This window comes from Corapipo altera, unplaced genomic scaffold (genome assembly GCF_003945725.1).
Source record: "Corapipo altera isolate COAL_440 unplaced genomic scaffold, ASM394572v1 66, whole genome shotgun sequence".
Lineage (NCBI taxonomy): Eukaryota > Metazoa > Chordata > Aves > Passeriformes > Pipridae > Corapipo > Corapipo altera.
The window spans coordinates 2611282-2637139 of record NW_020884924.1 but is presented as its reverse complement, the minus strand read 5'-3'; the positions used below and the strand labels follow the sequence as shown (position 1 = coordinate 2637139).

General features: G+C 35.5%; 1 protein-coding gene across 1 annotated transcript in view; it reads left to right on the top strand.

Annotated features, from left to right (window-relative positions):
• CDH9 (cadherin 9) overlaps nt 1-25858 on the top strand; it is a 99737-nt gene that overhangs the window by 71218 nt on the left and 2661 nt on the right. The window contains exons 4-11 of the mRNA XM_027657496.1: nt 3269-3388; nt 6039-6206; nt 10044-10231; nt 11513-11766; nt 13047-13183; nt 14542-14663; nt 24553-24670; nt 24756-25007. Coding sequence (XP_027513297.1) covers nt 3269-3388; nt 6039-6206; nt 10044-10231; nt 11513-11766; nt 13047-13183; nt 14542-14663; nt 24553-24670; nt 24756-25007 — 1359 coding nt within the window. The remainder of the gene's footprint in view (nt 1-3268; nt 3389-6038; nt 6207-10043; nt 10232-11512; nt 11767-13046; nt 13184-14541; nt 14664-24552; nt 24671-24755; nt 25008-25858) is intronic.

The following is a 25858-nucleotide window of genomic DNA, read 5'->3' as shown; positions in this document are numbered from 1 at the left end:
AAAAAGAAAAAGAAAAAGAAAAAGAAAAAGAAAAAGAAAAAGAAAAAAGTGTACACCTCTTGAGAACTCTGAGATTTATTTATCATCCTGAGATAGAATAAGCTGGCTGGTTTGGGTTGGGTTGAAGTGGACTTTGTTTTACAGAGGAGTGGTGTTATCACTGCTTAGACTGCTACTGTAGTCATTCTCACATTTTCTTGGTGATCTTTTACACCAATTTGCTCCTGTGATGTATTTGATCTTGACTGGCTGCCAGAAGCCCACCCAGCTATCTCCTTCTGCTGAAAAAAAACAGGGAGAGAAAAGAAAATGGAAAAGCTCATGGGTTGAAATACAGACTGAGTGATTGCTTATCAATTACCATCATGTCCAAAACAGGCTTCACTTGGGAAAATCAAATTAATTTATTGCCCATTAAAAATAGTTGGATGATAAGAAAAAAGATAAACACTAAAACACCTTCCTTCACCCCCAGTTCTTCCATGGCTCCAATTCCTCCCTTCATTCCTGCTGTATTCATCAACACAGGTGCTAAGAGGCTGCTTGTGAAGTAATATAGACTATAAATGAACAAATGAATAAATAGATAATTCTATGGGTACCATTCAAATGGGGTATAGAAAAGACATACTTTAATTAAAAAGTTCCAAACTGTTTTTACCTCATTGCCAATGATTTCAAAATTAGTGTTGAGTTCCATTATTTCACCACTTTTTTTTCACTCCCATTTCAAACCCAAAAAACTGAGAGAAGTTTCTTTCCTCATGAAAGAACCTTTCACAAGTATTGCCTATCTTTTGTGAGTATCCTCCTTTATGACACAGTAGACTGTTTCAGAGAAGAAAGTTAACTGCAGGCTGACACTGAATTTTCTGAGGATATACTTTTGTTAATTATTTTTCACAGTTGTACAGTTAGTTTCCTAGAAAGAATGAGCTTTGTAACACTATTTATTCACCATCCCAAAAGTTTCTGTAGGGTTACATCTTCTGTACTCTCCTGAGCAACCATAATTATACGGCACTTGAGCCTCAGGAAAGAAAGATAGACATTCCAGTGAGACAAAGGCAGAAATTTCCCAAAGACTGCCCTGAGCTCTGTAATATACCTGTCTTAAAAAACAAAAACTAAACCAAACAAATAAAGAAAAAACCTCAAAGAAACAAAAAACAGAAAGAACCAACTCAAAAGAAATTCAAAGATTCAGCGACTTTTTTCATCAAAACAGTACACTAGGAAAAGAAAGAAAGAACATTAATGTGCATTCATTTGTTATAACTCTACTCAAACTTCTGTGTCAGTCCCATGACAGTGTCTGGATCAGGAGGCCACACCGATAACTTTTCCTGATGAAGTTATTTTGGTTGGTTTTATTTTTTGTTTATTTTGGAGTGGTAAGGTGGGAGGGTGGGATGGACATATATACATACATTTCTCTTGATTCTTGACTTCTAGATGCCATAATGGCAGACAGTATTAGCATTTGAGTCTACTGATTACCTTTATGGGTTTTTTTAGACTAGCAAGGAATATTACTCTCCCCGTTAGTCTTGAGGAGGTATGGGATTTAACTTACTTGCTTTTCTGAAAATAGATAAGACTAATGGAACTTTACCATTCTCAAAAAGCTGTCTTCATTTTTTGTACAGATGAGCAGTTCTGCTGAACAGTTAGTGATAAAAATGCCCTTAAATATTAATTTCTTTGGGATAAGCTTTGTAGCTAAGTTTGGCACACAGATGACCTCCGACTGTTTAACCAGGCAAAAAAGTAATCCAGATAGCTGACGGCAAAAATCCTCTTTAGAGTTTGATGACTTGTGACAGATCATTTTTACAACTTGGTTCTGCTGGTTTGTTACAGAGAAAGAAGTATTTCTCCCCTCTTGACATGCTTTTCAGATAGCCTGAAATAGTGGAAATTGTTGCTGTTATATAGGTAAAATCATTATTTGTAAAGCTGTATTATGTACTATGAAAAAAATAGTTGCATCTAACAGGATTTCATATTAATATGAAATCTGTTTTGATTACTTTGGATTTCTATTTTTCCCCATCTCTTGTATATTCTGAAAAGCAACAGTAGAGATGATTCATTTCAATTCCGATAGTCCCAGCTAAATGAGCATCTTCTAAATTTATAGTCAAGTTGCAAGTTATCTGGGTAAACTTCAATCTAGAAAGGTTGAAGGTCTAAAAAAAAGGAATAGGGAATGATGTTCACTTAAATGAACAGTGTTCAATAGACTTTTTCTTTCAAGGAAAGTGAGATACATAAAAAATACCTAGCCAAAAACAGGGTAAAGAGCTTCTACTCAGTCAGTCTTCTTCCCCTGGCAAGGAGTGAAGGACCTTTACACTTCTAGCTATTGGACTGCCTGCATTTATCTAGACATTTGTCAGCTCAAAATTTTGTTAGCAAAATGCATTCTGACATCTTAAAAAGTACTAAGAAATAAAAACTTGTGAAGAACAGTTTTGTCCTTTATATATTTTATAAAAAAGTCTTTATAGACTTTCATTTGCTTTTAATCCATAAACTATGCCAAATGTATTGACTCACAGTGCTCTTGATCCCATATAGCCTATAGTGTCTTCATTATGATCACAGGACATGGATAAGCTATTGTCACACAAAATAAGTGAATGCTGAAAAAAATTAGTTACCATTTAATGACATTTATTTGCTGAATAGATGGATAACTCTGACAAAGAAAGAAAAAAAGAAAGAAAGAAACAAACCCCACACTCAATTTCCCATTGCAAAACCAAGCTATTTTTTAAGAGCATCTTAAAAATCAGTTAGGATGAGACAAAATTTTACATTCAGTTTGATTTCAGATATTTGGAGTTTGCCATCTAGGCAGAAAATGTGTATGGGAAAATTTGCTTTAGGTTTATTTATTGATTAAGGCAAACCTTTAAGTGAACAGTTACAGCTGAGGTCATGTACCAGAGAACAACACTCAAATCTGTTTGATCACCAAAAAACCTAATGCTGTATTGGGTTTCAAAGATGTGTCAGTCCCTCTGTGTTTATTTGTGTTTAATTGAAGCATGAATCTTAAGTGATAATAATTTTAGGTTTAGTCACAAGGAAGATGAGATTTGATTTTATTTTACTGTTTCTTGGGTAGGGTAACTCTGGGTTTATCAACCGGATACTGTTTGACTTCTTACTGAATTCAGTAGTGCCGCAATTATATGTGGTTTACAAGAAGTAGATGCCTTCTTAAAATCTGCTGATTCCTTGTTTGGTACCCATTTAGGTACATCTGTTATTCAGGTGACAGCCACAGATGCTGATGATGCCAACTATGGAAACAGTGCCAAAGTGGTGTACAGCATTCTCCAGGGACAGCCATATTTCTCAGTGGATCCAGAAACAGGTTAGCAACTCATTCAGTCTTACTTTTTGCAATAACAGGGACAGGATGCAGGGACCAAAACACTTTTTGCTTCCATTTCAATACTGGAACAGGTGTATGACATCATATGACTTGACACAAAGGTGATACCATTAAATGAAAACTGGAATCACTATAAAAGTACACATTTTCTGCTAAAATGAAATTATTGAAGAAGAACTGTTTTAAATGGTATGAGTAAGATTTCCAGAAGATGATTGTTAATTGAAAAAGGTCAAAAAGAACTATCAAAATGAGTCACAAGCCTATTTTACACCAATTTCTGGGAATTTCATGTGTTTATCCTTAAGAAAAGGAAATAGAAGATGAACAAATTCACATTATAGGGTGAAAACCAAAGAAAAATCTCATAGGTAATTAATTATTTCTAAAACTTTGGAATTGATTCCTGACCACTGGCAATTTTTAACTGAAGATGCTTTATGAAACTGTATTCTAATTCCAACACTTATTAGAATGAAACAAGAATGTGGTGGTTTGGAAAAAACCTTTTGCCCCTGGGGCTGGTGATAGTCTGCCCCAGGGGTAGTGTTTTTAATACTGGGTCAATTAAAAAACTTGGTGCCCCCTTGGAAGAGAAGAGGTTAATTTTAACTGTGTAACTGGAAGAGAGGTAGCCATGAGCTGAGACGCCACGTGTTAAACAGAGGGCTGGGGAGGGGGTTTCCCCCGGTCCTGACCATTGGGGCCGGGGACTTCTTTCCTTCCCCAGCCCTAACTCAGTGGGACCAGGCACGGTTTGTAGCTGGGCCAGGATGCTGAGTTAAGACCGCGCCCCCCCTCCCACTGCCAGGGAGAGGCGGCGGCGCGGTGCCCAATAGACCAGACAGAGGGCTGCAACCAGTGGGCTGCAACCAGTGGGCAGACACAGCACTGGAGTGGAGCCAGCGCGAGTCGAGAGGCGGATGGAGCATGAATGCTGTAAAGCCCGAATGAAGGTCTTTTTCACTGTTATGCAGAAAATTGTATAAGAAAAAACAAACAAACAAACAAACACAAATTTAGAAAAATGTGTGAACTTCGGATATCTATAATTCAAAATTAAGGTTCAAAAAAGAAACATTCAACCACAACCTCTCCTCCAGACGAGTCCTAAGGGACTCGAGACTCAGCAGGAATTGCATTAGCTTGTTCCTGCATGTTATCAAAACTGTTCTAGTTTGACAACTGAGAATTTAAGAGCTACTTTGCCCAGAACCCCTGAAGTTCCTAATCCATTGAGCATGATCAGAAGATGGCTAATGTCCTTTTGAAACAATTTTTATATCATACAAGGGCATGATATAAAAAAGAAAATGAGTCACAAGGCTACAGTTTTAAAAGGGGGCAAAACGATTTTGCCTTGGATAAAAGTGTTTGACTTTTTCCCACCTTTTTCAATTTCTCTTATTTTTCTCTTTTCTCCAGTCCCTTACACAAACATCTTTAACAAGCATGATCAGGGAAACAGGACCAGTATCACATGGACAATAACTGATGATAGCAGGTGGTTAGGCAGGCAGTCATTTTGCAGCAGACCTGGGTTCTCACCTTTGGTTCAGGGATTATCTTTCATTTTAAACCAATTTACTGTTTAATGTTACATATACTAACAAGCCTAGGTATGGTAATCAGAATCTGGTAATCCTGGATCAGACATAAATACCATAACCACTAAACTACAAAGGGGTTTTTTCTCTCTTTCTAGAAGTAGAAATTTTCCAGAGTTGTTTTCTGTTTGTTAGGTGGTTTTTTGTATAATATCTAACAACCTATAACAAGAGCATTCTTCTGAGAAAGGAAGGGCAGGGGTGGGAATCTTCCAAGCAGAAAAGGACACAATATTTAAATTTTTCCACTTCACAAGAGAAAACTCTCATCACTCCAACCCTGCAAAGCCACTACCCTTCTAAATAAAAATAAGAAAAAGGAAAAAAAAAAAAAAAAAAAAGCTCTGCTTGATTTTCTAAAAGAAAATCTGTATACCCACTTTAACGAAAAAGTCTTTTGGTTTTCTCACCTGAGGCCCCTATTCTTTTTGTGTGCCATACAAGACCTTGATGTATTTAAATTACATTTGTGAAATTTTTGAAACTGAACACCCAAAAAAGGATTTTCCAACACTAATATTACAGTCTTGTCCAATTCTTTTGTTAGCTATAGCCCTACCTGATTTACAGTGTCCATTGTTGAGCATTACAATCTGTGATCTATTGTGGCCCAGAATAATGAATACAGAGCATGTTAGAGTTAACCTTGTGTTATAATATCAAAACTTCACCAGAGCTGGACATAACACAATGTATTAAAATAATAACTGGGGTTAGTAAATGAAAAATTTCATTAATTCAACAGATATATTGATATTTTTGTCATTGAAAGAATAATTAAGTTGATTTAGCACATCAAAAACAATGACTAATGTCTCTGTTACATTTATTTATCTTTCTCCTTAAGATCACAGTAAATCAGTTATAGATTGAAAGGCTTGTTGTTGTATATCTTGTTGTGATTGCTATGGATTATCATCTGCACAGTATGTCTTATATGAATTCTTTTAAAAATTCTGAGTTCAAAGTGTGTGGTGCTTCTCTTTCACCACTCGGTCTCTCCTTTTTCTCACTTCTTCAAGGCATAATCAAGACTGCTTTACCGGACATGAGCAGAGAAAACCGGGAACAGTATCAAGTGGTCATCCAGGCCAAAGACATGGGAGGCCAGATGGGAGGACTATCAGGGACCACCACCGTGAATATCACACTGACTGATGTCAACAACAATCCGCCTCGCTTCCCCCAGAGTATGGAGCATCTAATAGTTCTGTTTTCCAAAGAACCTTTCTAGAATCACCTGGTTTGCTTTGCCCACCTGGAAACTTCTTTTTTTTTTTTCATTATTTTGGTAGTGTAAATACTGTCCCACTGCTGTGTCTGTTTACACTGCAGTTTTATTAAGGCAAATGGAAATCTCTGCCTACATTTCTTTAATAGCAAATTATTTCTTGGAATGATAAACTTGCTTCTCACTCTTACTCTACTTACAGGTATATAAGATGTAACAATGACTTAGGTTAACTGAAGGGACTTGAAAGCCTTCACAGAAATTTAATTGCAAAATATAGGGTTCAGTTTTGGGAGACTCTTTTAGTTCCGTATATTTGGGTAAGCAAATAGGTCAGCAAATTTTCTAATGTTCTGCCTTGCCCGGACAGAGTTGATCAGGTGGTATACTGTGCTTGCAGTCTAAATATTTGCTTTAGGTACTTTTAATTTCTGTTCAGTTCTTGATATTGAGTGATTTTGAAAATCTAGGCCAGTCTGACACAATAAAGTTTTTTTAATACATCTGTAGAATAAAAAATGGCAAATAACAGAAAGCTGCACAATACAAAAAGCTTTACTGTAGCACATTGCAGATCTTTTCATCCTAGGCCTCTGGTTTAAATCCAGTCTCAAATTGTTATAGTCAGTGTCTGATAACTGTTTGATAGGCTGCAGATAGGAGAAATTTACAGCCTCAGTTCAGTGCCTGCTGGAAAAATGTCCACATTATAAATTTTGAATTGCTTGTTCATGCTGATGAGGGACCTGGCTCTCTTTCAGATTCACTAAGGACTGAACAAACAGAGCTAATTTAGAAAATGTTCCTCCAGACTTGAAGAAACTTGAAAAGCACTTCAGTACCATGACAATAAGTACATCCAGAGCAGTACAAACAGGTCAACCCAGAGCGGATTTTAAAAAAATAATGAAAAACTCTGACAGGATGGAAGAATGAATTGCAAATAACTATTTTAATCTCTATCCATGATAACCGATAACTTTAAAAAAAGAAGGGAGAGGAAGTACTGCAACCCTCATAAAGAAAAGACAATTTGAATTCACATTCAGAGTGAATTCACTTCTTGAGAATTCACTTGCTGAAAATCAACTTCACATGACAAACTCAAACAGCAGTTTTTAGCTAAATTGCCTGTTTGAATTTATGAGGGGATAGTTTTTAAACACGTATAGCACGAAAGAGCCTGTAATATTTTGGCAAATAAGAATTCTTGAACCTAAATTATAATTTAGTATAGTAGATTGCATTGCAAGCCTTGCTGATGAATAAAATAAAATAAAATATGAAAAATGTATAGAACTACAAAATAACTTAAGGTTTCCAATCTCCTCAGCATGTGTTCCTTATGATGCTCCTCTTTCAAAATTAACTAAAGGCTCAGGTCTATGGAAGTTCTTATGATTATTTCAATAATCTTTGTGTTTGGTGCTTTATAGAGAAATTTACACAATTTGATGCCTCGTACAATATTCTCTGCAGCGTTCGACTTCAAACACCACTGAAACACATTGGATGGTATATAGAAGGCTTGCTGTGGAATCTGTTCAGTGGTGCGATTTTAATTTTGCTGATGACCCTTCCCTGTCATTTTCTTTCTCCTCATCAGGGTGGTTTTCAATACTTCCTAGGAAATCAAACATAGAGAAATATCTGAAGGATTTGAGTTCTTCTTAGATAGCTATGAAGCAGGGCATACCTTCAAAGAACTATCTAGTTCTGGAAGTTTGCTTCTTACAAAAACGTTTGTGTTCCATTTTCTCCTATGTGAGGCAACACTAAGTGAAAATGTTGCCAGAATAGAGGGTGAATGGCAATTGCCAACAGCACTGGTTAATATCAAGGTATTTAAGAACTAAAGCTTAATTTCTTAGAGGCACTGTGAAGTACTGGTTGTTCAGACTGCATTAAGACGAAACAGATTTTCTGTTTTGTTTTGTTTTCTGAAAGAAATGCTGGACTTAGAAGACTTAGGACTAAATGGAATTTAAATGGCACCATAACGGAAATCTTACATGTTTTTAATTTTATTGTACTCTAACCCAAACATCCACCTCACATGCCAAAAATATGTGACATTCACACAGGATCACAAAAATGAGGAATACTTTCAAATGAAAAAGCACTAAAGGGAATTATTTGTCTGGAAGGAGTAATAAGTACCATGATTAAATCTGTTCTTATGGTGTTTCTGGCTCACCTGCCAAACCCTTGAATTTGTCAAGGGTTCAAGCCTTCAAACTCTTGGTTTAGCTTCCAAGAATCCTACATTTTTTCCCATTTTCAGACTGGTTTAAGGAAACAAATGCACTTTGGTCTGTGTGGATTGTAGTCAAACAGGTTGCTCTGAGTTTTCACTTACAACCTTGAATTTGCAACAGTTTGGCATCAAGCATTAGGTTCCATTTTGTTGCACATCTATATTAATCTAAGGTATTTGCAGTGATTCTCTTTTGTGCTTTGTACAATTGGGGACAGAAACTCATCCAGCACTCAGATGTTTGGTATTTCCTTGTATTAAATGGAACATTGAGGACCCTTTAGGAGTCTTAAAAGACAGTAAAGAGAATGTAAATATAGGAAATATGGTAGTTGCAAGAAAGATAGTTGACTGTACTTCACTGTAAGTCAACAATCTATACAGGTTCTTACTGAACTCTTTCAATAAGGATTGTACATTTTATCAGGTGCTAATTTTGTCAGACTCTTAAGGTATTTCTCCAATGCTACTATCTCACTCAGTAAATTAATATGAATTTACATATAAAAAAAAGATCAAAAGAAATACCAGATCCTGGTATCTTATGCAAAATCTGAACATATCAAATTTATTTTTTTTTGTATTTTCTTTGTAGTAAATAACTGAAAATACTGATTTTGAATTTTTTTTTTTGTCTTGCTAGTGATGAAAAATCTTCAATATCTTGTTCTGACTGGTCAGGAAATCCATCCAATTAATACTTCTGCAACAGTATGGCTTTATAATTTGATTTTTATTAAAAATATTGTCAGAAAATACACATAAATTCACTTTTCATGTATATGGACAAGATTAAAATGTCTTTGTAATTAGATTTCTTTTAGAAAACCCTGATTATAAAAACATTAAATGAAACCAACCATTGAAAGAGCACAAAAAGTATATGTAGAGTAAATTAAGGACAATCTGAATGTATCTGCATTTCAATTAACTATAGCAATTAACATGAATATATATCCAAATGAACATATCTCCATGACTCTTTAGTAGGTGTTGCCACTAGTGGATGAATTAATTACTTTCACACAGAACACCTACCTGAATACATATTTCAAAAGAATAAAAAAAGATCCCGATTTTATTTTAGTCTGTTTCCAAAATCCTCTGTGCTTTTTACAATGCTTATGCATTGAGAAAACAAAACTAAATCCCCTCCTATATCCAAATATATCTAGGAACATTTCTAGAAAACTGAGAGAATATATTTATATACATATAATTTTAGATAAACAAGATAAGAACTAATACCTTATTGTTAAGCTTCTCTGCACCTTACAGATGAAGAAAAAAAAGAAAAAAAACCCCAACAAAATAAAGGCACAGTACTAAATGGTTTTGAAGAATAATGTCAGATTTTTGTAACAATTTGTCCATTAACTCCGAACCATGTTTTAAAGTTTAGTATGATGACTAACAGCACTTTTCTTAATGTGTTTGGAACTTCAAGTTACTTAAATAAATTCATGTGAAATTCGAGGGGTTTTTTATTCAGAAGAAAAAGTTTCTCAAAGCAATAAATGCTTGAATTTGCTCTTCCAGGAACCTACCAATTCAGCTCTCCTGAATCTGCACCACCTGGGACTCCTCTTGGTAGAATTAAAGCCAATGACCCTGACGTGGGAGAAAATGCAGAGATTGAGTACAGCATCTCCAGTGGGGATGGATCAGACATGTTTGATATCGTCACTGACAAGGACACACAGGAAGGGATTATAACTGTCAAAAAGGTTTATTTTTTTCCTCCCTCTCTTTTATATGTACTTAGCTCTCCAAGTGTTACAGTTATTTTTCTTTTTCCAGGGGAAGGGAGGGTAGATCTCACAAGGGGTCAGGCTGCCAAGGAGCTGTTGTATTAGTTTTGTTCTTCTCTTTCTTCAGCAGATATCTGTTATTTTCAAGTCTCAAGGGAAATTTACTGGCATGTCACTTCACATAAAGCAATATTTCAGTGGCTGCTGTCTGTTCAATATATATAGTCTCGCACACAGTACTTTCAAATTAGGATTGTGAAAAGCTAGAGGGGTTCAGTTTATAGTGGGATTTGTCAGTTGATTGCTGTGGTAAGACTCACCTGGTTGGGAGGCTCACCTGAAGTTTGATGAATTTACATGTCCAAGCCTAAACTCTCCCTCTCTAATTGTACAACAGCCTCCAGGACCTGAAATCTGTCTCAGTTTAGGTCAAACCATGGTGAAACTTTGGTTGTTACGTATTATGTCAGTGAAAATCCAAAGAGCAAAGACGTTGGTAGAAACTTAATTCAAAATACCATCTCTGACATATTTATTGGTTGCTTTTCAAAATTCAGCCTGTTAAACTCTAAACACTCTTTCTAGTTCTATTGTTATTGAATATATTGAAAATGAATAGATTTCTCTCCATATAATATAGATCTATAAACATATTTGGAAACATGTATATTTATGTATGTACATATGTGTAGATATGAATGTCTGTACATGTATGCATATATGAATATGAATAATGTGTCACACTGGAAATCAGATTTCACAGTTTTTCTTTTCACTGTGGAATATGGAGTTCAGGGACAAGTCTGGGTTGCTCCTGATGCCAAACAGGCAAGGGTAGATGGTAATAGGGGAGGAGTAAAGAAAAGGTAAATATGACAGAACATTTAGTAACAGAGAAAATTGCTCTTGTTCCTACCAACGAGATGAGACAAATAAAATTTTAAAAAACTCCTAATTGTGGACTGAGTGAGAGTTCTGTCTTTTTTTCTTTGTATTTTTATATAGGTTGAACTCTTCTGTTTTTTATAAACCTAAACAAGTAGTAGGCACAGGGATCATATTTGCCTTACTCTCCTATAACATTCCTTATTTTTGTTATGCCTAGAAAAAGACCTAATATACTCAATCTTCACCAGGATGCATTAAGGTTTACAGCTTTCAGTTCTAAAAATGTTTCCATTTTTAATTCAGCATTATAAACCTCACATTTTTTGTAAAGTGACATAATTTTCTTTATTATTATTATTTGTTCCTCAGCATCTGGATTTTGAAAACAAGGTGTTATATACCTTAAGAGTGGAAGCAACCAATGCTCATCCTGATCCTCGTTTTCTTCAGCTGGGGCCATTCAAAGACACGGCTTTGGTCAAAATTTCTATTGAAGACATTGATGAACCTCCAGTGTTCAGTAGACCCTGGTATTTAATAGAGGTAGATGAAGATGCCAGGGAAGGAAGCATTATTGGGCAAGTTGTAGCCCAAGATCCAGATATAGCAAAGAATGCAATAAAGTAAGCCTTTACACAATATAAAATGCTTTGGATGTGGGACAAGTCTCATGCATTGAGAGTGATGAGAGTGAAATGTATTAGGAGACTGAGTAATTAAGCACATGTGGTCTCTTGAAAAGTGTCAAACAGAGAGCTGTGGAGCTTGTGAAGACAAATACAATTAACACAATTAACAGTGTAGACAATGCTTTCGAAGAATAGCCTATAGGTACCAGGTAAAAAGAAAGGAGAGGTCAGCATTTAACTGCTGGCATGTTCTAGAACTTTCACCAAACTGTTCATAAAGTTATGTTTTATATCATGTAAAAACTCAAAATTATGTATTTCTATGTTCCATGAAGCTTGATAGCAGTCAGCCTTCTGTACATAATATTGTCTACCATGTTCTATAGCTTAACAATTTAATGATCACAGTATATTGAATAAGAAGCAATTGCTAGAAAGTCATAACAATTAGAGGTGAGGGTTCAGCACTGTGAAATTTCTGTAATTGTTACCCCTCTGCTATTATTATCTGCAGTGACAAATATAACACTTAAATTTGTGTATTTACCATGTAAGTGATTATGAAACCTGATCTCTGCATTTCTGAACAAGCCTTTTATATCTTGTAGAAGAACACGTTGAGGTAGGAAGTGTGAGAGGAGGAAGATAATAAAATATTTTAAAGTAAACTATGTATAACATCTCAATCTAACTTGATAGTGACTCGTAACTAGTAGGCTAATTAAAAAAACACCTGTAAAATAAGTTTTTCTTTGCTGGGTAAGAACAAAACAAAAGCAAGAATCATAAACAAAGATTTTAAGAAATTTCATCTGAAACAGCAACTAACATGAAGATTTTTCTGGTGAGTTTGATTGTCCGTGTGACACCCCAAAAATATTATTTTAAAAATTGATACTTACTCATATCTGCAATGTGTGTCCTTTGGTGACAGAGTTCTCTAAGAGACAATTAATTTGCATAAAATCTTATCTAAAAATATCTGCTTTTAGTTATTATTTCAGAATTCACTTTATGAGCTGAAATGTAAGTTCCAGTATCGATCTACAAACCGCCCACATAATAATTTGCTCTTCCTCCTGCTCATTAGTCTTAAAAACTTGTTTCTCACTATTTGTAACATGTAGGCAGCTACAGGAAGGGTTAGGTTACTTGCTAAGAAAACATTCTTGATTAACCACAGTTAAAATTAGAAAACTTTTAGAGATGGCTGTAAGCTAAACTGGAGACTGCAACAGGAGAAAGTGATGCTCAGTTCTACTGTATCTTGACAGATATTCTGTGGATCGACACACTGACCTTGACAGAATATTCAACATCTATTCAGGAAATGGATCCTTATTCATCTCAAAGCCACTTGACCGAGAAGAAACTCCCTGGCACAACATCACTGTCATAGCAACTGAAATCAGTAAGTTGAAGAAAATTTATCTCAAAGGAATATTAGAATTGAGAAAAGAATTAAATTCTACATTACTTTTGCTATTATTTGGATATTATCAATATACAGAGCAACTTTAAATGCACATCTAAAATTTCAATTTATTACTTTAAGATTGGTTTTACCCATTTTTGAAATATAATTTGGAATTCTCAGGCTCAACTAAACCATGTACTAGATATATATATATATGACAAGTTAACCGGTTCTCTGATAATTCACAGACAATAATTTGGTGCAAGTGTGATGCACTGGCTCTGACCCAAGTTAAGTCTTTGGGAAAATCACTGGAAAAAAAAAAAAAATTGTCCATGACATACCAACAATACATTGTCAGAATGGCCACTGTAAATGGGAAGAAGTTATACTTTGCCTCAACTGCTTTAACTTATTTCATAAACTGACTTTGTTTGAAGCCAAGGAAAATTCTTTCCCTCCACTTCTGAAGCAAACCTTAGGCCTTAGTCTTTCACTTGGATTCCTTACTATTCTGCTAGGCACTCGTAGATATGGATGTCTCTTGCCTACTTTTTTTCCAGGCAACAGTAATCAAAGGGGAAACAGAGACACTAATTTTAGTGAAAAACTTTACTCCCTTACTTCATTCTCTGCATAGATTCCCCAGGAGTCAGTGTGCTTAACAACTTGGGATTTAGGTAATATGGAGAGATGAATCCTATCCCCATTTTCAGAAAGACTGAAATCTTTTCCTCATAAATGCTTTTCATTTTTTGGTCAAACGTTCTCCATTTTTGATACGTGTAGTGTGAGAACCTTTTCTGGCAGCAGCTTGAGATTGGAGGTCAAATTTGTGAGGAGTGACTGATAACATCTTACCTATCTCCTTTTATTTTTTTTGTTTTTTACGTTTTGGGGAGAAAGGACAACTTTGTTTTGTTGGGGGTTTTTTTGTGGTTTTGTGTGTGTGTTTGTGTTGTCGTTGTTGACTGACACTGTTTTACTGCTTTATTGATTTGAAAAAGTAAATGTTCTTGACAGCTCAACCCCGTGAAACAACTTTTGCAATGAATCATTTACTGTACTGATGTATGGAATAGAAAGTAATAATAACTCTGTAACCTGTTTTTAATGCAAATCCATTTAAATATACTTTATATTATTTCAAAACATACATACCATAATAAAAAATTGTTTCAGATATAAATAGGGCTTTTATATAAACGGAATGTACATCAGTAGAAAATGAAACATAATTGTATTAGTGTAATAAAAATGAACATTTCTAATGTCTGTTGGAAAAAATGTATCGAACTATTTTCACAGACATACCTCTTTGTATTGTAATATAAATAATTTTCTTTTTCCAGATAATCCCAAACAAAGTAGCCAGATACCTGTCTTCATCCGGATTTTAGACATAAATGATCATGCACCAGAGTTTGCCAACTACTATGAAACATTTGTTTGTGAAAACGCAAAAGCAGGACAGGTAAACCAATACTTATGTTACTGAAGAACTTGCAATGAAACTATCCTGGAATACCATCATGGATACTTCAACATATGTTAATTTGAGCAGCTGCAAAATAACCCAGCCTCTTTATTTCCTATCTTATACAGAAAATACCGTTTGATTCAAAAAAGGAGGAGATAAAAGATGAAGGGTAATACCCTAGTATAATAACAGAATATAATACAAAATGATAGTTTTAGGTGGCTTTCCTTTTCTAGTATCAGAACATATTTTTGGGAAAAAGTTGTGCATAATGCTACAAAATCCTTTACACTGTTTTATAATTCAATTTCTTTCTGGACTTTTATCAAAGCCTTAGTTAATGTAGCCACAACTTCAAGTACACAAAATAGGAAATCTTTATTATACTTCAGAAAAGAAGATGTGAAAAATAAACTCTTACAAAAATAAAAGGCAATGCAGCTGCTTCCACTATAAGTTGAAACCCAGTTTGGTATTGTGTTGAATCTGGTCAAAACTCATATATATCCTTTTATAAACAATTTCAGAACTGGATTTGAGTAAGTAGACAGACCAATAGAACTCAGAGCCAATATATTACAGAAATCTCTTAATATTACTGATGTTACAACATCATCCGTTTATGGTAATGTCAGTCAGTCTTTCAGTTTTGAATCTTTCAGTGAAGAAAGATATATGGTATTATGACCTCGAGATTATCTTTCAGGAGTAAGCCTAAGATCTTACATGAACCTCTTGTCTAGACTGATTTATTCTTCACAGGAAGAAAAATCTTGAGATCATTATTTTTGCCAGCACAAACGTGAGTGTGTTCCTACTCCAGCAAAGAAAGTCCAAGTTGGAACCCTAAGCTCGGTTTAGGTCTATCCTCATGTCTCACTAATTTTATGCTGTCATCATCCAACCAAAGCTGGCTGACTTCACAGAGAGTATGTGTATAATATTTTGTTTTTAGAGCACAGTGACCGTACAACATTCAAAGACTTTACAAAGATGGTGGATACGGATACACATCAGGAAGCATAGCATGCTTATGTTTTACCTTGGTTGCTGCCCACTATTGTATTTAACGTAGTTTCAGAGGCTCTACTGAAAGCAGCATAGATGGTACCTGAGATGAGTCTAGAATTTCAGGTACTGAGAACTCTGTACAGAGAAAGAACACGTAATTTACCAGTTGCAATTCAAATGATGTTTTATGAATAGTTTAACAGATAGAAAAAGGGAAAAAAAGGAGAAAAAGAGGATACAGTAGATAATTGTAGACTGCATTCAATTCTATTTATTATAGTTAGAATGACAGAGGATAGTTGGATTAAAATTACTTGGCTTTAATGGTACTTGACCATTATTTTAACTATTTTTTAAGAAATTTTTACTATTTTTCATACAAATGACATTAATAGATGAATACACATATCAAAGGCAGTGATGAATTAAATTAGAAAAGTGGAAGGAATTATATCAGAAAAATGAGGAAAGAACACTTTTCAAAACAACTAAGGTTTATAATCATAACATTCTGTCCTAACCAGTGACTTAAATTGTCACTGCAAAAATATAGTGTAAGAATGTACAAAAATTCCCTAAACTTTTGGCTATTCTAACAATATTGTTTTGGTTTATGATTTATAAGCTGTTTTTCCAGATGGAATACATTCAGAGAACTCTACCTATTAATTTCAAACAGATATCATAGAACCTAAATTCTGTCTGAGCATCAGTGTCATTGCAGAAGATGAAACTGAAGCAAATAAATCTTAAAATCTCAGTATAATGACTGATAGAAAAGTGAGTCATGTATTTTAATTGTATAACAAAAAATTTTTTTTCTAAAACTTACAAATGAAGATTTTATTGAAATTATTCTTGTGCAATTTTATCAAGCAGCAAACACAGGTTTTGTTATATATTTGAAGAAGTTCAACCCAGGCATATTGCCTGTCAGTTTCCTTAAGTCCATTTCCATCTAGTCTGGCATACTTGATGAAATATCCATTAATGTATGAAATTTCATTTACCTTTCTGGTAAATTCTGTGCTTTCCTGAAAACAGAGATGACAGAGACCCATACAACAGGCATACTGTTGTTCAGACCTCCCATACATCTTGTTTACCAACATAATTTCAGCAATTATTTTCCCTCACTGGAAAACCCCACAAAACTACTAGAAAGACAGTATGCACTGAGTGTAGCTACAGAAAAATTACAGAACCAGATTGTTCTTCTATTTATTAATAGTTGAGTTCCTCAAGACAGGAACCTTAAATACATGTATGGACATTTACAGATAGTTGACTACCTTTAGTACGTGAGATTACTTTTATTTTGGTACTTAAAAATAACAAGTATAGAGATAGAAACTTGAATATTTTGGCCAAGGATGCTAAGTTCCAGGTGGCCTGTATTGCTCGTGTCTAGCAGTCCCCTATAATACAAGAAAAATACGGAATCATGTGTTCATTTAGTACTGCTCCACCCTAATTTGGAGATCACCTAAACCAGCTGTCTTATTAGAAACATTACTGCTTCCTGACACATCACAGCACTGCTTCTACATCTAATGCACATAGCAGAAGAGACAGACTGAGAACATAAATATATTTAGTTAATTTCTAAATTTATTTTTTTAACTACACATTTTTTTATTAATCACACTGCTCTCTAAATCTCAGGTGCATCAGAAAGCAGTCGGACTGATCAAACATTGCTCTCTGCTAGCAAGTGACATTACTTATTTGCAACATCAGTAGATATTAGAGGCTGCACTCGTGTTTTTCAGGTAGCCTTAGGAGGGTCAGAGGAAAGAAAATCCTGCAGAGTCTCTCCTCCTCTTTTGCCTCCAAATAACAATGGTATGACTGGGGAGAAACATTGTCACTAAAGGTTCATGAAAAACTGTGTTCACTAGGCTGGAACACATTTGTCACCATATGAATCTCGCTCCACTAGCTAAAGAAAAGTATGAAGCAGCCTTCCTCTCATTCAATTTAGAAATCCCTAACCCCTTAATGGCATGGTGCAGCCCCAGGAACTGTTGTGGGGAAGGCTCTGGTAAAAGTTCTCTCATGGCCTTGTCACAGGAATTAATTGGGTCTTTTTAGCTGGATTAGAGGATGAGTCCTCTCCATGGAAACCAGGAAGATTTACTTGAAAAGGAGACTGATTTAACTGAACAATTTGTTGGTAAAAAAGTTGGCTAATTTCAACATCCACCCACAATAATATTGAAGAAAATAACCTCGGTCACTTTTTTAATTTTTTTTTTAATTTTTTTCCCACTGGTGCTATATTCTTTCCTGCCATTCAGAGGCTCTCAGACATCAGAATGGAGAAAGTTTGTTTCCTCCTTCAGAGAGCTGGCTGATTTTCCATTTCATTACTCTCCATACCCTCCCTCTCTTCTAAAGATGGAGCAGACTTCTAAAGATAGAGATCACTTTTTCTCATGTGGTCACTGATAATTATGAGTCATGACTTGTTTATACATTGTAGCTGCTTCTCTAGGTAGACACCTATTGGCTTGATTTAGTAAGAGACCCATGTAACAATCTGTCTCTCTTTTGAAGTAAGAATTGAACTGCAAGAGAGAGTTTTCCAACTCCTGATAAGCATTCAGTCCTGCTTTAAAACTGCCAACAAATTTCTGGAACAGAGTCAATATCTGAAAACCAAACTGCTTTGTTTTATTAAACATGAAGTTTTGTTAAGTGCCAGGTATGTATTCTAGCTTGTGCATATGTGATGGAGACTGTTTTCTGCAGCTAGGAGCTTACAGGTGTATATCCCAGAATCGTGTTTGTTCATGTGTGATCACTCAAGCAGCATAATGACAAGATGGACATCCAGTGACAGCTGGATTGATCTTGAAACACTTCTATGAATCATAACATTGCTTCACTCTTAGAGAAATGTAGTTACTTAAAACATTCTACATAATCTTCATCCCTCACATTTACACTGTGCTGTTTGTTTACTAATTGTTACATTCAAGATTAGTTAGGGATTGACCCTACTAGATCATACAGGCAGGAAAAAGAAGAAAGGGAAAGAAAGGACAGGAGAAACACAAAGCTGTTCTTCCACAGTTCCCCAATAACATTTGCACACTACTATGTTCTCATGATTGTCCAAAACACAGTCTCTCTCACGGTATTTTCCCCCATAGTTTATTGTAGACAGACTAGTGACATCTTTTCAGATTCCTAGAAAAATACTTGCAGCTGAAAACAAGATTGATTACTTTCAAGAATGACAAAACCAGTGTGCTGAGATCTAGAATTTGTTCTTTTCTCTCCTATACCACTTCTGAAAAATGTTAGACAAAAACAAATATTAAAATTTCCCCAACATTCCTTCCTTAAATGCCTAGTAGTATTTTTAAGTCTAATCTCTGAAACAGCTGAAAGTAGATAAGTGACATTAGACAATATGTCTGTTGTACAATAACCAGATTTAACTAAGAGAATAATATAACAAGAATGAAAGCCCAAACGATTCAAGAGGATTAAAAACCTAGACTCTGCAACTCTACAGTTGCATACAGAAACAACAAAATTCAGCAGCTGTTACTGTATCTCTAGCTTAGCAACTACTGTCTCCAGTGGTCTTACTTCTTTGTGACTAGAAGTACAATTTTTATGTTATATGGTAATGATATTATTTTAATACTTCAGAAGGCATTGTCTACAATACTGACCATCTTTAAATTATTTTTCACTGTCCGATAGGGAATTTCAAAATAAGGAATTTTGAAAAAAAAAAAAAAAAAAAAAAAAAAGAAGGCTTAAATACCAGGCAGTAACCACAAACATGCTGCTGTTTTGAAAAGGAGTAGCTGCAGATTTAGTTGTGTACATTCTATTTGTCTCAGATTTTGTTTTATTAATTAAAGTGTTTAACCTGAAAATACATCATATCTGTCCACCCATGGACTTCATCTTGTTCATCTTTCTTCAATGACCTTTTCAAGAATCTTTATGAAGCATTTGGCTGCATGTTTAAGTGTATATCCTGGACCCAATGTACAACTGTCATTTATTTGCATGACGAGCCAAGCCAGCACAGACTGAAAGTCCATCTAAGATGTGACTAGCTGTTACCAACCTCTGTACTGTTAAAAATGCACTATTATCTTAACATTTCCTTATGGTTCCTATATTCCTTTTAAAGGCATTCCCAAGGCTGAGTTCATGACTCAAGTCTTCTACTTGTGCAGGTCTCTGCATCCACAAATGCAGCCTCAGGAGCACTAAAAGCATGCTCTGATGTACAAAGTGAACCTTCCTATTTCAGAATTCCCCCACCTAGCTTTTAATTGCTTTCTCTCTTTTAAACAACTTGAAGAAAACTAGAGAGTAGCCTTTGTCTAAGGATGTATCAGGTACACATAAGAAATCTGTTACTAGGCTATGTATTTAGCCTCAATCACTTTTTCAGACATGAGTATGAATAACTATAAACTAGACTGACTGTCACAATTTTGACTGTGATGTAAAGTCATGGCCTTAAAAACACAGCATCCAGGAGAAAAAAAAAAAAAAAACAAACAAAAAAACCCCAAAACAACAGTACAAAACAGTATTATAATTGAACCTTTGCCATGTTTGGAAAAAAAAAAACACAAAACAAAACAAACCAATGGGAAACAGGTCCAAACCCTTTAGCAGAATCTCTGTCTCCATCATGAAAGAAATAAACAGAATAATGGAATCATAGAATCATGTAATGATTTGGATTGGAAAGGACCTTAAAGTTTATTTAGTTCCAACCCTCTTGGCCATGGTCAGGAATGTCACCCACCAGACTGGTTGGGTTATTCAGGGCCCCATCCAACCCGGCTTGGAACACTTCCAGGGATGGACCATTCACAATGTCTCTGAGCAACCTGTTTTAGTGCCTCACTATTCTTTGAGAAAAGAATTCTTTTCCAATGTCTAATCTAAATCTCTCCTTTTTTAGTTTAAAACCATTCCCTCTTGTCCTATCACTGCCTGCCTATGTAGAGAAGTCAGACTCCCTCTTTTTAATAAGCCCCCTTTAGGTACTGGAGAACCACAATAATTTCACTCCAGAGCCTTATCTTCTCCAGGTTCAACAATTTTGCTATCTCATCCTGTCTTCATAGGAGAGGTGCTCCAGATCCCTGATCATCTTTGTTTCCCTCCTCTGGAGTCGCTTCAATAGACCCACATCTCTCTTGTGCTGAGGATGCCAGACATAGATGCAGTTCTCCAAGTGGAGTCTCTCAAGGGCAGAGTAGAGTAGTAGAATCAACTCCCTTGATCTGTTGACTACACAACTTTTGATGCAGCCCAGGACACACTTGGTCTTCTGTGCTGCGAGTGCACACTGCTGGCTCATATCCAGCTTTTTTCCATCAGAACCCCCAAGTCCTTCTCTGCAGGTCTGCTCTCAATGAGTTCCTCTCCCAGTCTAGCCCAGGTGCAGCACTTTACACTTGGACTTGTTGAACTTCATGAGATTCTTGTAGGTCCACTTCTCAAGTTTTCCGGGTCCCTCTGGATGGGATCTCTTCCTTCTGCTGTGTCAGCTGCACTACTCAGCTTCATGTTATCTGCAAACTTGCTGAAGATGCACTCTATCTCGCCGTCTGCCATGAGAAAGATATTAAAGAGCATCTGTCCCAGACACTGGTCTTTGTCAGAGCACCAGTAAAAATCATGGCTAAACAGCACTAGTCCCAAGATCTTCGAGAAATGTTTCCATTGAGAATAATTCCTCATTCACAACACACTTTACATTGTCAAACTGCTACCAACACCTTGTTCTGAATGCAAAGAGAAAATTTTATCTCGATGCTTGTGTTTAAATTTTCATTACCCTCAAAGAAAAGTGACCTCTAAAAACTTGAATCCATCGAATAAGATCCATTCAAGAGTATGACACTGTTTCTTAAAACATACAGGAGTGCACATGCACATGCACATGGATAGGTAGCTGTCAAAAAAATAGTGACAATAATACTGTATTTTCTAAAGTGTGCTCATTTGCATAGGAAAGTATGAAAGAAAGAAAAGAATGGGAATGCTTCTCTAAGCCTGATACTCTTGAAATATATTCCGGTAAAAGTAATTTTCTTGAAATAAGTCTTCCCTCATAAATCTTACAGTATCAGAGATCTTTCTCTGAAGCCGTGGTGAAGAGCAATCATAATTCAATGTCTATAACTGCATCTAAATGGTAGAATATATTTCCAACATGAAATTACAAAATGTACACAAAACACTAAATTTATTCCTATAAATGTGATACTTAAAAATAGCCAGATTTGTTTCATTTCTGTAGAAATTATCATTGACATCATTCTCTGTTATTTACAGCTGTATAACTGAAAAAAAAAAAAATCCTTAATTAGATAAAATTTCTAATTTCCTTTCACCTATTCATCATTTAACACAATTCACCTGCAATCATCTGTTCTCATTGTTCTTTTATTCTCCCATCTTTTCTGGTAGAAGAACAGCTGGTTCTCAATTTATGAACCCAACAGTTAGAACAGGTAATAAGGTTGGGGTTTTTTTTATTTCTTCTTCTGCCTTACCCTCAACAATAATTTTTCATTGTAATTAGGTTCCTCTATGCCTCATACAATTGTGCTTCTCCATGTGATTTGCACATGAAGAGAATCAAATCCAGATCTTACAAATACCCCACTGATTGCATCTCAAAAAGCCCCAAGATACTACACTGCAATTTTTGGTAGTTATTACATGAGGATATGGGTATTTTCTCCTTAGGTTTTTCAGCAGGAAACTGCACAAATAATGTCACTTATTCTCTCTTCTCTCTGGAATTTTTTTTTTTTTTTTTGGTAACACTATTATTAAACATTGTAAAACTAAAATTAAGTCCAATCCTTGTCTTGCTTGCTGTACTAATGGTCTCAGAGGTAGATTACAGCAAAGATCAAAACAATGGGACATTGGAAAAATGTTGGCATAAACAGAGACTCAGAAACATACTGAACAAGGTACTTAGCCATAAATGAGAATTGAGTAATCTTGGGAAAAAATAATGATTTAAAGAACAATGATCTTTAAGTACTTTAAAAGTGATCTTAACATGTACTTATTATTCTAATTGCACTTAGAAACTACCTAATCCTGCTTTCAATATAGTCACATCCTTTTGTGCAAGGCTCATGCTCACAAATTACCTTTCAAGTTCCTCAATATGCCTTAAAAATAAAGAGAAATTATAAAAAAAAGTGTTGTGGCTGTTTTAGAAAGAGTTGCTAGGAATTGAACAAGCTAAACTCAGACCTCTCTATTCTTTTTTTTTTTTTATGTTTGTTTTAATTACACCTTAATATTACCAGTTGTAATAAAATTATCCCAAAGTTAACTAGAAAAAAATGGGTTGATTACCCATGAGACAGTACAGCACCTTACAAGCAGCATGTTTCTGAATGTTACAGTAATAAAAATACTTCATTATATTTTGTAACCCTATAAATATGTTTACCTAAAACAGTGTTCCATTCTGTGAGATACTAAATACCCTCCAAAATTTAACTGTATCCTCAAGTCCTACTCAAGCTGATGTTCAAAGTACACAAGTAAAAGTAATTCCTTATTTGATTTGTGCAAAGCTAAAGATTGTATCAGTGCTACTTGTCAACTACTGTATTTCTTGAAGAAGTCATGCTGCACCTTCTGTGGAAATAAAAGAAAAACAAAAAAAAAATCTTTTATAAAAAGTTGGTTTGATGTCTGTGGGATTTCAAGACAACCTGTGCAATGGAAATACCTGAAAACTCAAGACAGTCATTGGCTTTCTTGTAGCTTTGAAAGAAACAAAGTCATTCTGCCTTTAAGTTTAGGTACCCCAGGAATCCACCTCTACTGAGTTAAAGTATCCTCAGTTGAGACTTACTCCTTGGTCTTATGCCATGAAGTTTTGTCATCTTGTTACTGAACCCAAACATGTCCTTGCAAGCCAAGGTGGACTAGGGGCTACTCTCTAGTGTGATACCCATCAGGAAGGGCAAAGGATAGAACAGTCATTTATACAGCTTACTGGCATTACTGTGACTCATGTAGTGTGGCATTTTAACTGTTGCAAGTCTGCTCATAAACCACAGCTACTCCCAGGCAGTTTCTCCTTCCTCAGTTCTGGAACTGTTTCCCTTAGAGTCTATCTATCAGTCCAGATAGAGAGAGAAAGCAGAAAAAGAGTCAAATTACTAGTGCATATGCATGCCTATATACACATGAGTAGAGTACACATATTTGCACATTTTGATGCAACAGAAAAGCTTGTGCAATCCAGGTACTGCTGAGGCTTCTTTTTTTTAGTCCTCTCTGCTCTCACCCTATACTGCTACATTTATCACTCATTCCCAACTGGGCTTAAGTGGCCTTGTTAGGGCAGCTATTAAGTTCCACAGTAAGAGTTTTCAATTTAGGAGGGAGTAAAGCATCTCTTTTTATTACCTCAGGAGAATCAAGCATCCTGCCAGTGCAGTACTCCAATTTATCGCCAGGAGCAGATGAGGTGGATTGAGAATCAGACCCAGTCAACAACTGGTTTACACAATATCATTGCTACAGTGAGGTCACAGGAGGTTTACAGCTTATACAGAAGGGGAATTGTTTGTGTAACACTGCAAGATAATGAGTACAAATCAAAGCACATGGTTGTTTTGCAGTGAGGACTGGATCCTTTTCCATCCTTCGTTATGTATTTAAATAATAAAATATTTACCATAACCTCTACTGGTTTATGTAGGAAACATTCGGCTGAAGAGGTCCGTTTATGTCTTCGGATAGAGATTCATTGGATTATTACTGGACATGAAAAGCAGAGATTTGAAACACATGATTTCTAAAATAGTACAAAATACTCTTTTCTTTATAGCTGATACAGACTGTGAGTGCAATTGACAAAGATCAGCCTCCTCGAGGACACAAATTTTTCTTTGAGTTGGTGCCAGAATTTGCTGTTCACCCTAACTTCTCCATTGTAGACAACAAAGGTAATTGCTGACTGTACCACCCCCTCCCCAATATCACATATAACTTAATCCAGAAACATTTATTGATTCTACTTTTCCGTTCTAGATAACACAGCAGGAATTCTGACTGGAAGAAATGGATACAGCCGTAGTAAGATGAGTACCTATTTTCTGCCAATCATAATATTTGACAACGACTACCCGATCCAGAGCAGCACGGGCACGCTGACCATTCGAGTGTGTGCCTGCGACAGCCGAGGGAACATGCAGTCCTGCAGTGCTGAGGCCTTGCTCCTCCCTGCTGGCCTCAGCACAGGGGCACTGGTTGCCATTCTCCTCTGCATCATTATCCTGCTAGGCAAGTACCTGTGATGAGATCTTTACTTGACTAGGCAAAGGTCATTATTCATATGACCCACAGAACAATATTTCATACCTGATATGGTCTTTTTCTCAATTTCTTTTTTTTTTTTTTTTTTTTTTACCAACTGTTGTCTAAGAGGGAAAAGGAACAAGGAGAGGAGGAGAGGGAGGTACTATGGGCTATTTGTCATCATTACTATTCAGAAGAATATGTAAAAGGAATGAGACTGCACTATTTAGATTAAGTAAATTTGAAAATATAGGTCAGTTTTAGATATCGTGCTTATTTGAATAATATTTTTACTATAATCAGATCTTCATTTAGATCCAGACCTTTAAAATCATATTCCTTAATCTTAGTGTTAAGTTTTGCAGTGATTAAATGATATAAATTATACTAGCTATTAAATGGTGAATGGTTTCTATTCTTTTCTGCTCAGGAAATGTTTAGGTCAAAAGCATAGAAATTTTTGATCGCTTGCAAGAAATAGCAAGAACAACTGACTAAATAAACTGTGATTGCAGAAGTTAGATTGGTGGTTGGAGACTGGAAGCATTGGAAAAATGCATTGATACATGAGAAAACTAGAATAAATGCTACTCACACCCTGGTATTAAGAACAAAAAAATTGCAACTTGCATGTTTTGCTTACCAGAGAAGTGCCTCCTTAAAAGTACCATCGTCTTAACTTTCCAGTAAAAGTCTGCAGAAAACCCCTTCCACTTACCATAGCAAACACAGTTAGGCAAGGGGGCAATGAGAAGCTACAGGTATTGGTTTACATAATTATAAGGAGATCACTTTTTTTTCCCCCAGTTTCTAGACTAGATTCAAGGTACCTCCAG